We start from the raw sequence: 17,124 nt of genomic DNA on the forward strand, positions 1-17,124 counted from the left end.
GAGTTTTACATATTTTTGTGTTAGTTTTCCACACTTGTAGTTGGATTTATATAATTTTAGAACCTGAAGACCAGATTACTTAGATGAAACCCTGGAACAGACAGTATCTTGTACTTTCCATTTCTATAGGATTCCCATCTGGCATTTAAAATTATAGATATGAGTATTAAACAGGGCTTGTTTATGTCAATCGTACAAGCCAACATGTGCAAGGAAGCTTTAATTTGTTTATAGTGAAAATTGAAGGCATACTGAATCAGCATGGCTACCACAGCATCTTGCAGCAGTATGCTATTCCATCTAGTTTGCGTTTAGTTGGACCATCATTTATTTTTCAACAGGACAATGGCCCTGATTGGATCTGACCCACATGCAGAAATACACTGAGGAGAAGATTACAGATGTTTAAGAGTTTATTTTCACAGGAATGAGTAGTAGCGAGAGAACCAGGACCAGTAGATCACCAACTGCACTGACAAGGGGAGAACAGGTAAGTATGGAGTGATGGGTTGGTTATTATAGTAAAGTTATATGAAACGCTTACTGGAGGAGATGATTGAACCGCCAGGTGTAAAGAGAGATGTGGAGTCTGGGAGCACGAGACCAAAGGAAACTGAAGAGGGTAGTATCCAAGGTAGGTTAGTCTATGGATGCTTGAAGTAGGTTTCCGGGATATCCAGTGAGCTTAGTCCGTGGTGTGAAGAAGGTGGCGTGGTGTGCTGGGTAGTGGGGTTTGCACGAGAGATCGTTGGAGGGTGAACAAGGTACGCTTATGATTGTGGCGGGCTGATTGCAGAGCCAGGAAGCTGCCAGCTTAGAATTTGTCTAGAGAAGGTAATTGAAGACTTGAATGTTAGATCCAGAAGTCAGGAAACAAACTGGAAACTGAGCCAGGGCTTGAAAGCAACCACTGTTGGCTAACACTCAGGCGTTGAACTGCTGGCAGCCTCCTGCTTAAATGCTCCCAGCAGCAATCATCAGGATGAGCCACACCTGTCACCTGTGCACCCATGAGCTCCCACGCCACCTATGGACTAAGTAGAGTAAATAGTAGGCAAGAAACAGAAAACAAACACATACTCCCAGACCCTGACACATACCTCTATATCTAACAAAATAAATGCCAATATACATTGGTTTCTGATATATATTAACAATTTCCTTTTTTATGATATTAAATTATTTTAAATAAACACAGTGAAATCCACACTGAATGTATAGAAAGTAGCTTTATTGTATATATCAGCTGTATTCTGATTTAAGACACAGCTCTAAAAGTGTTTCTCCTTAAATAATTCTGCAGGAATCAGAACACAAGCTGCTAGAATTTAAACAATCCTGTGCAGAAATCGTGAGCATTTTTTCATTACTTTATAATAGCCTTTCAAGGAGCCAGATTGTTGTAAGCTTTAAAGTCATCTCTATCAGTAGTTCTCCAGTCTTTATGAAGGTTTTTCTTAGGACTTTGGCTGCTTTTACACTTGTTTCTGAAAGAAACTTTCATTAACACTGAAGAACTGTGCAGTATGACTTCTTTAGACGGTTACAAGCAAGTCTAGCTGCTTGGAAAGAAAATATAAATAAATTAGAGAATGTCAAAGACTTTTCTCTGAATTGTAATTAACTGGGATTCTTACAAAACAATATTTACAACAATATCCCCCTCCACAATAGGAAAAGCCTGAACTGAAAAAGTAGTAAAGAATACATCCAGTGGGTAACAGAGCAGATAAACACAGATTAACAATAAGAGTAAGAGTCTGGTTTTAGAGCCTTTTGATTTTCTTAATACAAACCTGGCATATAGCTCTTTCCGAGTCCTGCTCTTCCTCTTCAATTCAATTCAATTCAAAGATGTATTCAGCTTTAATTTCTCTGCCTGTTTCTTTTTCCTACAGGATTGTTTGTGTGGAGTCAGTGGTGCTGTTTGTGTTGGGTTTCTGCTCTGTATTCACTGAACTCACTGCTGCCTGTTCGACTCTGCTGGCATTTTCACCGTTCATGGCTGGTGGGCGATCTGGTTGGGCGACAGTGGTCGGTGGGGGTGAAACCATCACCCTTTCAATGGGCTCGCTGGCTGTTCTGTCTGTCACAATGAGGTAATTAGGCTCAGGCTGTAGAGCGCTGGAGCGACGCTGCAGTGCATGTTGGGTACATGAGAAAGAGCGCTGCCGGGGGGTTGGCTGGGGAGAGAGGAAATGAGGGGTAGTGGCTCGAGGGTTTTCATGATGCCGGTCACGATCCTCATCTTCTGAGGTCACCTCCTGTAAGGTGCTGATTGGCCGAGGGGAACGGCCCATGACTCTTGGAGGAACAAGTGCCGTTGCTGATTGGTTGAGCTGTGGTCTCCAGTTCTGGGGAGATGGGTATTGCATCCGGCCCATGGACCAGTCACTAGCAACAAAGAAAAGTCATGAAAACTTTAAAAACAAATCGACTATATCAGGTCAAAGAATCCATATAGGCATCGAAGAATTATAGTGAACAACTTAAATTAAGGAAAAGACTAAATACTTAATTTATCTGTGTGGGCAGCGGGAACATGCTGAAATGTGTTTGTTCCTGAGTGTCCTTTAATATTTACACAGTGCTTATCTGACAAACTTGAACAAAGTGCGGGTCATTGTGATGGTATTAAAGAATGTTCTATTTAGGAGCAAACATTAACTGTCAGAATAACTTATAACACATATCCAGCAACTTTTCTAATGGATCCTTGTACTTGTCCCTGCACATCTGAGCCTGGCTCATTGCCAAGTCACTGCATTACTTGATGGCATGCTAAAGAGGTCTTCCAGTGCAAATTAATCTTAAAGTTGCAGTACAGTAGTTTTCAAAAACTTTAATTCCAGAGCCCTGATGTGCAATATACTCCCATGTTTGTGGAGACCTGTTAGGGATGAAATGCAACTTAAACTTAATCATAACTACAAAAAGGCTCATTTAGTCACCCTTGTTTGGCCAGCAATTTTGATAGATCATATCTGCACAACCAATTCTGAGTGCAGTTTTGCTACCAGTATGTTAGGGTTGTTGGTCTGCCTTGCTGAACCGCAGTCATTTGAATCAGGTGTGTTAAAGCAGATACACATCTAAAACATGTAGGCAGTGGGCCTTGAGGACCATGGTTAAAAAGCATTCATCTACAGCAGTGTTTCTTAACCATGGTCCTCAGGACCCACTGCTCTTCAGGTTTTACATGTGACTGCTCTACCACACCTGATTACAATGACTGCATGTCATTAGAAAAACTGCTCTAGAGCACATGTTTATCAGTTGGATATGGCATCAAAACCATTATTTGGAGAAAGCAAAGATAAGACCCCCTGGTTCCCAAACCAAACAACCTCCTGTCCATGAATGCCAGAAACAGGATTGGTGACGTGAACAGCAGCTGTAAAATCCAACACATACAGAAAAGAGCTAGACTTTACTAAGAATCTCGAAGCTCTTGTTTTGCAAATACAGAGACCAGGTATCTGATTAAAGTCACTACAGCACCCACCACAGAATACCTTAAACTATTTCTATAATACTTTGATCAGTTGTTATCATGAAACATGTTTAACCTCTTAAGCCCAAACCCCAGTACTGGGGGGAGAAATTAACTTTTGTTTTCTTCTACTTTCTTTATTGCTAGTTCCATTAGTTAAACATATGTGCTATCTGGAGAAAAAGTAGAATCTTGGCTAAAAGGCTGATATAAACCATTTCTGCAAACACAAAAAACAGTCAAAACTAAAGGCAGTTGAATCAGAAAATAAACAAACTCTACAAAATGACGTAACCGCAAAACTCTGTCTCAGCTGTTCACCACACAGCTTCTACACACACAACCAGCATGTCTACTGTAAGAGCTCACAGATTCCAAAAAATACAGTATATTTTTTTGCAATCTTCAGGTCCACTCAGGTTTTAATCAACCAGCAGCAAAGGCCAGAATTATCACTCCCATTTGAAAAACATAATTATTAACATAATAATTGTTTAGGTAGAGGTTAAGAGGTTAATGACAATCAGAAATAGTTAATCTACAGATGCTATAAGAGGTTAGTATGACACACTATACATGTAATTGCTGAATGATTAAAATTTCTGAAAGCTTACTTTTGAGGTGGTGGGGCCATGTCTCGATGGGCTATCATCCCAGAGAATGAAGCGCTTCTTCCAGGGAGACCCTGAGAACTGACCCACGGGGAGTACATCAGAGCACGCTCCTCCCACATCACATCGCTGGACGTATTAACAGGAACAGGCCCTCTCTGGATCTGGTGAGCCAGTAGGAGCTCCAGGACCTGATGGTGCATTGCCTCTCTGGCCACATCAATCGGACGACGGCCTCTCCGGTCATGCAGCTCCAGGTTGGCACCATGAAGCAGAAGAAGCCTGGTAGTGTCATAGCAGCCATGGAGGGAGGAGAGGAAAAGCGCTGTCTCACCCTAACAGAAAAATAATTGCACAACTAATTGTACTCACAATGACTTTTTACACTTCTTTCTTCATATTATTATACCACCTTGATACAGTGCCTTCCAAAAATATTTATATCCCTTGAACCTTTAGAAATTTTTTCATCTTAAGGCCACAAACTTCCATCTGCCTTGGTGATATTTGTTTGGAACAGACCAACACAAACTAGGACATTATTGTGAGTTGAAAGTAAAATAATAGGCGCGTTTCTAATTATTTTCACTAACAGAAATCTGTAAAGTAAGGCATGCATTTGTATTAAGCCACTCAATTCTTTGTAGAGCCACCTTTTGCTATTTTTAAGTCTTTAGGGTTGTGTCTCTGTTTAAAATATTTCTCCATTCTTCTTTGCAAAATAACTCAAGCTCAGTCAGATTGGAGAGTTTGTATAAACATAGAATTGTATTTGTGTTTGAACACTGGACTGTTATAACACATGACAATGCTTGGATCTAAGTCACTCAATTGTAGCTCTGGCATTATGTTTTGGGTGTGGATCTTGTAGAAGGTGAAGAAGCTCTTCCAACTCTTTTGAAGTCTCTAAAAGCATTTTTTTTTCTTATGTTTTCCTGCAATTTTGCTATCAATTCCAGACCAGATTCTCCCTTCCTGCTAAGGAAAATCATCTCCACAGCATGAAGGTGCTACCACCTTGTTTCACATAGGGATCGTCTGTTTTTAATAACATGCAGTGTTAGTTTGCTTGACCTGAATTTTATTTAGAGGTATCAAAGTAAAGGGGGATAGAATAGAAATGCATGACACACTTTTACAGAATTGTATTTGTTAAAAATCTTGAAACCTATGTACCACCTTCCCTCTATTTTTCATTTGTGCATTGCTTTGTGTTTGTGTTAAAGAAAGCCCCCCAAAATACATTAGTTTGTGGTTGTAACATGAAAAACTTGGAAATGTTCAGCAGATATGAATGCTTTTTCAGAACAATATCTGAATAATAAAGCTTAGTCAATTACCTTGTTGTCTTGTAGGTCCACAGCAGCCCCATAGCGAATGAGGGTCTTTGCTAGGGAGAGGTGGTTTACTGAGCATGCCCAGTGTAGGGCTGATCTCCCTGAGAGACAGTGTGAGTGGAGGTGAGGTGAGGGAGTAAGTCAGCCAGTGAACAACCATTACACAATAGAGTTGAGCTCAGATGGTAAGGAGGTGGAGGATGAAGAGGGAGGGACACCTTTAATTAAGAGAAGACTGAGGTGATGACAGAGGAGGACAGAAGATTGAAGACAAAAGGACAGAAAGCAGCCCAGGGAAGAGCTGAAGCAAGGAGAAAGATGAACCACAAAGCTAATATATCTGTTGAACCAAGTACATTAACTTTGCTCTGAGTCAGAAGAAGAGAGAAGGGGAGCTGGAAAAGGACAGGTAGGAGGGGCAGAAGGGACACAAAAACAGGATGTGAGAGAAATGGGGTAAGTCACAAGTTTCTCAACCCCCTCAGCGTCAGAAAAAAATGAATATGAGCTACACCAGTTCGAAATAAACTTTCTAATTGAGATGTTCAGAATGCACATTAACATTAGCATTACCAGTGTGGTCTGTGTTGTTTACTGGAACTCCAGCTTGCAACAGCTCCAGAACCACCCTGTCCAGCCCGCTACGCACAGCTCGTATTAGAACCACAGACCCATCTGGACCACACCACTCTGCTGACTGCCAATACAACATCACTTGAATTAACATCAAAACACACCCAGGTACACATTTTAAACTTTGCATTTGGTCATGAGTTTAACTACTTCTAACAACTGACCTGCTGAGGAGGACTGAGCAAAGGAGGAGGCATGGCATTCCTTTCCCATCCTCTAGGTGGCGCTGTTTAAAAGAAGGTTAAGAATGAAGGACATTAAATCCAAAGGGAAAAGTAAAAGACGTGAATCTTAAAAAACATAATTTTTGTTTTATTTAAAATAACTCTACTCCAGGTCTTGTTTTTTAAGTTTTGTATATTTATAAATATACAGTCATGGTAATAGAAAGTATATCCTTTTCAATTATTTATCAGGGCATACACCTCAGGTGAAATCTAACCTCAAGTGTACCAAAAGGCACAACAGATATATTATCAGCATCAATTAATCAGGAATAAAGTAAAAATGGAAAACTAAGTGCTTTGTTATTGTTGGATTCAAGGGGTAAAACAACCTTTTTCACTGTTGGAAAACATTTTAGGCAACTTAAAATCTCCCCAACAAATTCTGACCAATGTGCAAAAATCTACAACAAATTCATTATAGGTGCTGTAGGTTTCAGCTAGCATGTTGAAGGTTAAAGTTAATGACATAGAAATTAGAAAATCAGTATGCCAGGAAAAGGTTTGTTTTTTCTAAAAAGAATATGGAAACACAACCTAAGGTGAACTTACACAGGAATTGCCGCAGCGTGTCTCATATGCAGCATGATTTTGCTCCCGTAACAGAAATTGGACATTTCATGCTGAAGTCCACAGAGGCAGTGATAGTTACTGGACTTCAGCTACACATAGTTTTATCAGAAGTGTTGATGCTTATGAATAGAACAGATTTGAAAAGGCTGGAAGGACACCTTGCCTTGGAGAATTACCCACCAACCAGATGCTGCTGGTTTTGGTTGAAAATAAGAATTATTTTTTTTATGCACATCAGATGTGGCTGCTGTTTTCCCCTTAGGTTTGCAAAGTTGCATCTTAATGAACCTCAGGATTTAAGGTGCAATGTCTTTTGGATAGGTGAGATCAAAGTAGGGATATTTGGCCATAATGTGTTTGGTTTCTGGCCAAATGCAGCAAATCAACAGAAACACATCATGCCAGCTGTCAGGCATAGTAGTAAAAAGGTGGTGATTTGGGATTGTTTTATCACTGGACAAGGGGGCCTGGCAGTCACTCAGCTGACCATTAACTTGTTTAGGAAAAATATTCTGGTGTCAAATGTGAGGCCCTCTGTTTGATTGTTTTTTGAGTGAAACCGATCAGGCAAGCAATAAAACACTGTTGGAAAGAAAAGGGTCCAAATTCCCTCACAACAATCTAACACTGATAGAGTCCTACAGACAGTATTATGGGTTATTTCTGCTAAAGGTGGCTGTACAAACTACTTTAGTCATAGGGTGTACTTAGCTTTTAAATGACAGCAGCATGGATCTTGTTTTTCTACACAGATTTAAATATGTTTTGAACCTATTAAACACCAGATAATGTTTAGTAGCTCCTTATAAACAAAACCAAATAACTGAATAATTTTTAACATGACTGCTAAGTTCCCTGTCATGGTTTCTGGAAGATTTCAAAGTAAAATATTCCTCAAGTACTACATCCACTGGTAATAACTAACAGAGTTGGCTGAATTCAGTTGCTGTCCAAAAACGTCAGATAACAGAAAAAACAGGAGCTTTTGTGATCGCTGCGTAGAATTACTTTACACCATATTTATCTTGAGAAAATAGAAAAGTTTTAGCTAGGATTAGAAATGAGAGGGTAGGTATGTAAGACGGATTACGTTGTATTGGCCTGCGGGTCTGAGTGGTTCCAGGCCGAAAATGTCTCTGCTCTGGGCTCCTGTGGTCGCAGATCGAAGGGTCCTCCTGTCGTCTGGAGCATCTCATGTTGATGTCCTCCATTGAACTTTGGGTAAAGTCTGTGTCACTTCCTGGCTCTTGGTCCCTTTTCAGAGGCCTGGAATCCAAAACATTGTGATTATGATACAACATTTTTCCAATACAGGTCCTTCTCAAAATATTAGCATATTGTGATAAAGTTCATTATTTTCCATAATGTCATGATGAAAATTTAACATTCATATATTTTAGATTCATTGCACACTAACTGAAATATTTCAGGTCTTTTATTGTCTTAATACGGATGATTGTGGCATACAGCTCATGAAAACCCAAAATTCCTATCTCACAAAATTAGCATATTTCATCCGACCAATAAAAGAAAAGTGTTTTCAATACAAAAAACATCAACCTTCAAATAATCATGTACAGTTATGCACTCAATACTTGGTCAGGAATCCTTTTGCAGAAATGACTGCTTCAATGCGGCGTGGCATGGAGGCAATCAGCCTGTGGCACTGCTGAGGTCTTATGGAGACCCAGGATTCTTCGATAGCAGCCTTTAGCTCATCCAGAGTGTTGAGTCTTGAGTCTCTCAACGTTCTCTTCACAATATCCCACAGATTCTCTATGGGGTTCAGGTCAGGAGAGTTGGCAGGCCAGTTGAGCACAGTGATACCATGGTCAGTAAACCATTTACCAGTGGTTTTGGCACTGTGAGCAGGTGCCAGGTCGTGCTGAAAAATGAAATCTTCATCTCCATAAAGCTTTTCAGCAGATGGAAGCATGAAGTGCTCCAAAATCTCCTGATAGCTAGCTGCATTGACCCTGCCCTTGATAAAACACAGTGGACCAACACCAGCAGCTGACACAGCACCCCAGACCATCACTGACTGTGGGTACTTGACACTGGACTTCTGGCATTTTGGCATTTCCTTCTCCCCAGTCTTCCTCCAGACTCTGGCACCTTGATTTCCGAATGACATGCAGAATTTGCTTTCATCCGAAAAAAGTACTTTGGACCACTGAGCAACAGTCCAGTGCTGCTTCTCTGTAGCCCAGGTCAGGCGCTTCTGCCGCTGTTTCTGGTTCAAAAGTGGCTTGACCTGGGGAATGCGGCACCTGTAGCCCATTTCCTGCACACGCCTTTGCACAGTGGCTCTGGATGTTTCTACTCCAGACTCAGTCCACTGCTTCCACAGGTCCCCCAAGGTCTGGAATCGGCCCTTCTCCACAATCTTCCTCAGGGTCCGGTCACCTCTTCTCGTTGTGCAGCGTTTTCTGCCACACTTTTTCCTTCCCACAGACTTCCCACTGAGGTGCCTTGATACAGCACTCTGGGAACAGCCTATTCGTTCAGATATTTCTTTCTGTGTCTTACGCTCTTGCTTGAGGGTGTCAATAGTGGCCTTCTGGACAGCAGTCAGGTCGGCAGTCTTACCCATGATTGGGGTTTTGAGTGATGAACCAGGCTGGGAGTTTTAAAGGCCTCAGGAATCTTTTGCAGGTGTTTAGAGTTAACTCGTTGATTCAGATGATTAGGTTCATAGCTCGTTTAGAGACCCTTTTAATGATATGCTAATTTTGTGAGATAGGAATTGTGGGTTTTCATGAGCTGTATGCCAAAATCATCCGTATTAAGACAATAAACGACCTGAAATATTTCAGTTAGTGTGCAATGAATCTAAAATATATGAATGTTAAATTTTCATCATGACATTATGGAAAATAATGAACTTTATCACAATATGCTAATATTTTGAGAAGGACCTGTATTTGCTGCAGTGTCACTGTTACTGTTTTTTTTTACACTAGTGCCTGCACTGAAATATATTATTGCACATTATTGTGTATATTGTGTTAATATTATAGTGGGTGTTTATGGGACTTGGAGAAGGGTTTTGCACAATTTTTACACTTTATTATATATGTGGCTATGCAGTAAATGCTAGAAATGAAATTTAATTGTTATATTCGTCATGACAAAGACAATAAAAGATTGGATTGATTCATAAAAAAATATAGCTATTCTTCCTCTGTGTCCACATTGGTTAGCTAATTTACATTTATTTAAAATCCAAAGATTCAGAAAGCCCAGTTTATGGTCACATATGTAGAATTACAAGAATTTGTCAATCGTATCATTGAGTGATGTCTTATTTATTACATATATATTTTCTGGTGGATTCTCGATGTCTGGTGGATTCCTGGTAGTGGCTCCATCCAGCAATCACTCATGACAGTCTCCAGGATACATACATTCCTCTACTTGAGGGAGATTCCTTCCAACTCAGAGACTTTCTTTAAGGTTCAGGACTAACTTAGAGAACTACTTAGAGGGCTAACTAAACTCTTATTGCAGGTGCTTCATGCTCAACTGTGAAGGTCTTGACTAACCTTCTTGTGAACACAAGTCCTGCTAATGACGTAATTATGTAATTCAGGTGTGTTGGACTTGGGAGACATCTAAAAGTTGCAGGACACCAGCCTATCGAGGACTGGAGTTTGACACCCTGCCCTAGAGGACTGGACTTGGACACCCCTGATCTAGTTCATTGTTCCACAGTTAGAATGAAGGCTATACTGCTCCTCCTGATTCTGAGGCTTACCTCAGTCTGTTTGAGCCATCTTACCAGCACCCCAAAGAACTTTCTCAGAGAAACTGAGATATGCAAACCCTTATTAGTTATGACATTTAGCCATTCTCCCATTACACGGGATAAGCTCTCTACTTTCTTACTTTGCAGTTACACAGCTCCTTCAGAAGACATCACAATGTTGAGGGTCAGCGCCACTCACCGCATTCGAATGGCGTCCTCCCCCAACGGTTCCCTCCTCCTCCTTTTCTCGGCTTCCTTGGCCTTTTTTTTCTTCCGAAGGCTGATTTTATCTTTGTCTCTGCTAGATCGGACACGTTGCTCTTGGTGTTGTGTGTGTTGCATCCAGGCCTTGGACTTGCTGCTGTCATCATCGTTAGCAGTTTTAGGACGATGTCTCACCCTAACGCTGCCGTTGTTCTCCGATCGCCGCTGCCTCATCCTCTTCATCACCAAGAACACCACCAGAGGAAGCAAGATCAGAAGGCCAACTGCTATAGCAGCTACAGCCCAAATCCAGGCAGGGGTTTGTTCTTTGAATGAAACAATGAAATATATTTAAGCCACTGTTGAGATTATCATTTTCTTTACCTGGTAGTATCGTTACCTAAGGTATTTTTGCATATGGAAGAAGCATTCAGCCTAACAAATCTGTATTTAATATTTTTAGCTCCTCTAGACCTAAAAGCCTTCAGTGTTTCTGCAACTTAGTATTGTGAAATAGCCCTTTTTTTCTTTGAATTTGGACACAGTTAAAGAAACACACACCCAATCTGCACACTGGAAACACAAAGCTGTTTTATAGTGTTTTGGTTGGCTATATTTGAAAGCTGGAAGTGTGTGCGCGCCTGTGTGTAGGTGACAGGAAACAAGAGCCTACCTTCAACTTCCCTTTGCTCCTCTCTGCTTCCTATTTCCTCTTGGATGCCTCTGATACTGATAATGGAGCTCAGCTCTGGCTGGGTGGGAAATGTGGAAGGCTTCTGCATTATCACAGCGTGTAGAAAACTGCCGGCTTCGGTAGCATAGGGGAAACACGTAGAAGGTGACCTGGAGCAAGGCCTGTTGTCGACTTGTAGGAAAAGGAGGGAACTAAAAAAGAGAAGAAATTTGCAGGAAAGCACAGGTACAGTTTGTGGACCATAGATACTGTATCTTATGTTATTTTGGCAGAGTATTTATAAAGCTAACCATTGTGTCCTCCTTTCTGAAAAATGGTTTGGTTTTTGTTAAATTATAAAAATACATTTTAAAAGTCAAACTCAGCATCAATATCATAAGACAAATATTTGCTTTTCATTTGGCGTAAAGATACCTTGACCTGATTATAAATATAGTCATAGTAAAATAAGGTACAACCAATTCAATTTTAGGGTTTTACATATTTTTTATATACCAAAGGTTTTGGGGTTGTGGTTAGTTTTACACAAAGTTTATCAGTTATTTTTTTATTTATTTATTTATTTTAACATGTCGGATCTTATGGTAGTTTTCCACAATTGTAGTTGGATTTATATAATTTAAGAACCTGAAGACAAGATTATTTAGACAATAAAACCCTGGAACAGACAATATCTTGTACTTTCCAGAAAAGATTTTCTATCACATTTCTATATGATTCTATATATAATATTCTTACTTATTTTGGAAACGTATAATTTCAATGACATCTCACCCATTAGACTCCGTTGGTGAAGAATGAGCCAGCTGGTCAGCAAACCTCTGAGGGTTGATTTCAAACAATTTCAAGTTTGCTGCAAAGGAAATGTTTCCCCTCAGTTTGAGGGGTGACTGCAGGATGACACTGAGTACCCAGAGCAGAGGAGTGACAGAGAGCGAGAGGTTTTGCTTTGGGATTTTGGTATGAAGAAGCAGGGTGCCTTTAGCCCACAAAGGGCTCTGCTCTTTGAAGCAGTCGCTTCCGTCCCATCCACACGCAGCGTTGTTGCAGCCCTGGTCACAGCGATCACTGGCATAATACGCACGACAATATTCAGTGTGTCGCGGACTGAGAGTTATGATGAGTGGGGAACGGATGGAAGGAAAAAACAAATAAGTCACAGAAAGAAAAGGATCATAATTATAGAGTCTCTTAAAACATCCTGCAGGGCAATTAGAAAATTAGCTAGAACATGTTTATTTCAAATTCAGGCATACCCTCTGGCTTTTAAAATATCATTAACAGTTCATATATGAAAAAAACATTAAATCCTAAAATTGGAAAAAATATTGTTTTGCTCACTCCTCTACCCAACTGTGTCTTTGTTCGTTTAGGTTTGCGGACATACTTTCTGCACAGCTCTCTTAAGGGCCTACTGCAAAATTTTAATTATATAGTCTGAATTTTGACCTGGGTTTTGCAAAACCTTGATTTATTTCTTTATCAGCAGATCTGCGAAAGATTTGTTGCAGCACTTAGAATCATTGTCCTGTTGATGACCCAGTTTGGGCCTTGCTTCAGATGTTGAACAGATGCCTTCCATAATTCTAGAATACATTGGTATACAGAGGGGTTCATGGTCAATTTGAAGGTGTCTGCAGCTGCAAAACAAGCCCAAACCATTGGCTTTTGTCAGTGGTGACTATGCTTGTGATATGTTGTTTGGTTTTCTCAAAATATAGTGCTGTGCATTGCCAAACATTTCTACTTTGGTCTAGTTTGTCCAACGAACATTGTTCCAGACCTCTAGACATAAATGAACCTCAGGACTCCACACCTCAGAAAATACACACCTGTATTCTCCAGAGCAACAACTTCCAAAACCTTTAGATGTGATCACATTTGCTCATGATGAATTAGCCAATGCAACAGATGAATCATTGCCTAGCTCATTCCAGGAAAATAACTAAGGGAGAACTTGCTTTTCATATTTTTTTCATAGAGATCTATTGTTTAGTTAATTATCTGACCTTTTATTTATGTGATTTTAATTCCTGATAAGGATCATGTTATGTTTTTTATCGTCTGCTGATACATTGTATCTTAAAAATGAAAGAGGGGAGTGCATGTTTGTTTTACACAACTAAAATCCTGCCCTATGATTTATAGTTCAAAAAGGTTCAAATAGTCATAAAGGGTTTTTACTTGCAATAACCCCGATTCTTCAGGCAGTCGAAGCCGTCTCGAAGACAGCGTGACTCCATGCATTCCCGGTTACATTTGCCATCTCCAAACTTGTCCTTACAACTGTTCTCACGACATTGGTCCCATGGATCACTGGACACAGCTGTTAAAATAGATGCTAATTAGAAAAAATGAAAAGTTGACACAAACAGCAGTTAGAGGCTCATTGAAGATAAATGTAGTTGTCTCCCTTTTGTGCTGTCTAAAAAGTGCAAACCAATTGTGTGTTTTGTAATTTTGAAAGGATATAGCCTTGGGGCAGTCTGACCTATCTGAAATTGACATACATGTACACCAATAGGACATAACATTATGACCACCGGGCTTTTAAGTGTGGTGATCACCTTTTTGCTACCTAAACAACCTTGACCCATCGAGACATGAACATTTCTAGACTTAGTTTGTGCAGCACATCCCACCAATGTTTGATTGGACTGAGATCTGGGGAATTTTCAGGCCAAGTCAACACCTCTTATTTGGTTGGTTCTCCTCAAACCATTCTTGAATCATTATTACCTTGTGACTTGACTATTATCGTGCTGAAAGAGGTCAAAGCCATCAGGAAATACCCTTTTGCTGAAAGGGTTTAAATGGCTTGCAACAATGACTAAGTAGGTGGTATGTGTCAAAGTAGAATCTATGGATGGCAGGACCCAAGACTTCCGTGTAGAACATTATCAAAAGCATCAGACTGCCTCCGCCAGCTTGCCATTTTTTAACTGAGGAACACACAGTCACCCAGCTGTTCAACTAATATAAAATAAACCGTGATTCAACAGACCAGGGAACCTTTTTGAATTGCTTCATGTAGAGGTTCTATGGTTTACATGCCCATTATTGGCTTTTTTGGTGGTGGTGATTCACCTTTTGAGGGTGAGGATATAGCTGCAGCGATCCACAGCTATACAAACCAAAGGGCAAAAAAATTTCTGACCACCATTAGCTTCTTCAGCAATCTGAGCTACAGTAGCTAATCTATCAGATTGCACAACAACTAGCCTTTGCCTCCCACATGCATCAGTGAGCCATAGCTACCATGACTGGAGTAAGGGGTAGTCTGGTTTAGCCTAAACTGGCTCAGTTATGGTTGAGATGCAAATACACCTCCATTTCTGCTACCTGTGCGACTGCTTCTCTTTGCCAATGGTTACAATCAGTCTGACAGAGAGAGGTATCCCCAATCCTTGTGGTTTATAGTATAACATTGGCCACCAGTGGGCTCTAGATGGACAAACTTTATCAGTTTATTATTTTACTTAGTACCCATACACATAGCCCATTCTAAAATGGCCAAACTCTAATACTCAGTAGTTTATTCTAACCTCCCCAACAACCCTGTACCATTCCAAACCCTTTGTGAAGTGCCTTGAGATGACATGTGTTCTGAATTGGCGCTAAATAAAACTGAATTCAACTGAGTTGACACAACAGTTCACACCTGTTCTTTCCTTGGACCGCTTTAGATAGACACTAACCAGTACAGAACAGAAACACTCCACATAACCTGCAGTTTTGGATATGCTCCAAACCAGAATTTGGCCGTTGGAAAACTCACTCAAATCCTTACTTTGGCCCATTTTTCCTGCTTTTTCTGATAGAAAAAACATCCCAATCAGTGCATGTCTGAATGAACTGTGCAGGCATAAATAGCAAGACTCCGACATTCATAAGTAACTGTGCAAATAAAATTAACCTGAACAACTAAGGTGGGGTTAGTGTAATTGTGTATTTAACCTGACATTTCAAACCAAAGTGTTTTTATCAAATCTCCCACGCATTCAACCACTCATTGTTTCAGACCATCAGCAACTATTCGCCACAATGCAGGTCAAGCCACGCAAGGTGGGTTGAGATATGGCCAGCTAAAGGGGACAGGAAATGGGCCCGACATAAACAGGAAGTTTCCAGAAGGAGCGAATAGCCAAAGGAAATGGCCTGGGCCGGGAACTTGATAAAGGTCGAAGGTTGTCACCAAAGCAATGAGGAATGTGATAGAGTTGGACAATGGGCTTGGCAGGTGTTAGCGGGACCATAAAGGGAAAAGTGCCCATTGACAATAGAGCTGAAATTAGATGTGTGCTTCACACTTGTGATTAATTTGACCACTAAATAGTCTGTCTCTGATACAGGAGGAATAAAATACTAGTTCTCATTTTTATGTCAACAAACATCCAGAAAATCATAGAAACCCTGTTACAGATAGTGGAGCTAAAATTTTTTACTTAATCTTTAACAGAACATTAATAAGAATGAACTAAATGAGAAACAGTTCTTTTAGACAGTAAAAGCTAATTTCTTTGAATGTTTATTCGAGGACCTACAGCCACAGTGAACAGTAAAACAGAAAGCCGTTCTAAAGATGATACAAAAATATGATTTAATGAAATATTTTGGCAAGCTCACCTTGAGATGTGCAGCTCAGTCCTAGCAGAACAAACATCCTGAGACACAGCATGTTCAGGTCTTGTCTTCTCTATGCTTGGGTTGGAAATTCCTTCTAATCTGGCTCTGATAGCATCACATGAAGAACATGCTGAGGTCTTGCTGCTTGCATTGAGTGAAGTCACCAAATGTCATCGCCACTGCATTGGCCACCCTGCTCACTGTGTTCGCTCACTCCTTTTTTTCAGAGGCCCTGCGGATATCTGGACGACTTCCTGCCACTGTGTGCAGAAGAATAGGAAGGGCGATAACCCCTGTGCGTCGGTGTGTGTGTTTTTGCAATAATGTGACTGGAGAACTGTTAGGAGATCTGTTACTTCATGTTGTGAGGACGCAACATGGGTTTGAATTTGCTTTTTGAATAAACACACACATACACATCCAGAAATCTTGAACAAATCAATAAATGTTATTAAATGTTGTCATGTGTCAAATGTTGATCTAATTTTGACTTATGAAAGCATTCTAATAAGAAAGGAATATCCTGACATTTATTTCAATCTTTACATTGTTTACTAAAATGTAGAATTACTTGGATTTATTTAATTTCTACAACAAATTGTTGTTAGATTAACAGGACTCTTAAAGTAAGCTGAGATCAGATAATCCATCAACCACTATGTTTACCCAGCTACAGCACCTCACAAAAGTTTTCACAAACCTCAACGCATTTTGTTGGTATTTCATGTGATAGACCAACACAAAGTGATATAGTTTTCTAATTTAACATTATTAGTGTGGGGTGCATATGTATTTTTAAAACAATGTCTAACCTCCCCAACACAGCACCCCCCCCCAACCCCCCGCCCCCCCTTTCACTTGCAGGTAACATCTTTCTCCAATATATCATACTCCATCATAGCTTTTTATAATATTTTCTTTGTGTGTTTTTGCAGTTTGCAATTTCAAAAACAAAAACGTGGATTGGGGCTGCATGTTGCC

The 17,124-nt window shown here is 40.2% G+C and overlaps 1 protein-coding gene across 1 annotated transcript; it reads right to left on the reverse strand.

The window, feature by feature from the left end:
• Window positions 1-1,210: 1,210 nt before the first annotated feature.
• On the reverse strand, window positions 1,211-16,329 carry notchl (notch receptor, like). The gene is made up of 11 exons (XM_047356681.1): window positions 16,144-16,329; window positions 13,702-13,843; window positions 12,292-12,624; window positions 11,497-11,708; window positions 10,819-11,149; window positions 7,962-8,137; window positions 6,239-6,300; window positions 6,015-6,138; window positions 5,445-5,542; window positions 4,108-4,439; window positions 1,211-2,394 (listed from the first exon to the last, which is right to left on the reverse strand). Exons 1-11 carry the CDS (start codon window positions 16,193-16,195, stop codon window positions 1,893-1,895), a joined length of 2,364 nt encoding a protein of 787 aa, XP_047212637.1. The 5' UTR covers window positions 16,196-16,329; the 3' UTR covers window positions 1,211-1,892.
• Window positions 16,330-17,124: the final 795 nt, after the last annotated feature.

This window comes from Girardinichthys multiradiatus, chromosome 3 (genome assembly GCF_021462225.1).
Source record: "Girardinichthys multiradiatus isolate DD_20200921_A chromosome 3, DD_fGirMul_XY1, whole genome shotgun sequence".
In the NCBI taxonomy this organism is placed as follows: Eukaryota; Metazoa; Chordata; class Actinopteri; order Cyprinodontiformes; family Goodeidae; genus Girardinichthys; species Girardinichthys multiradiatus.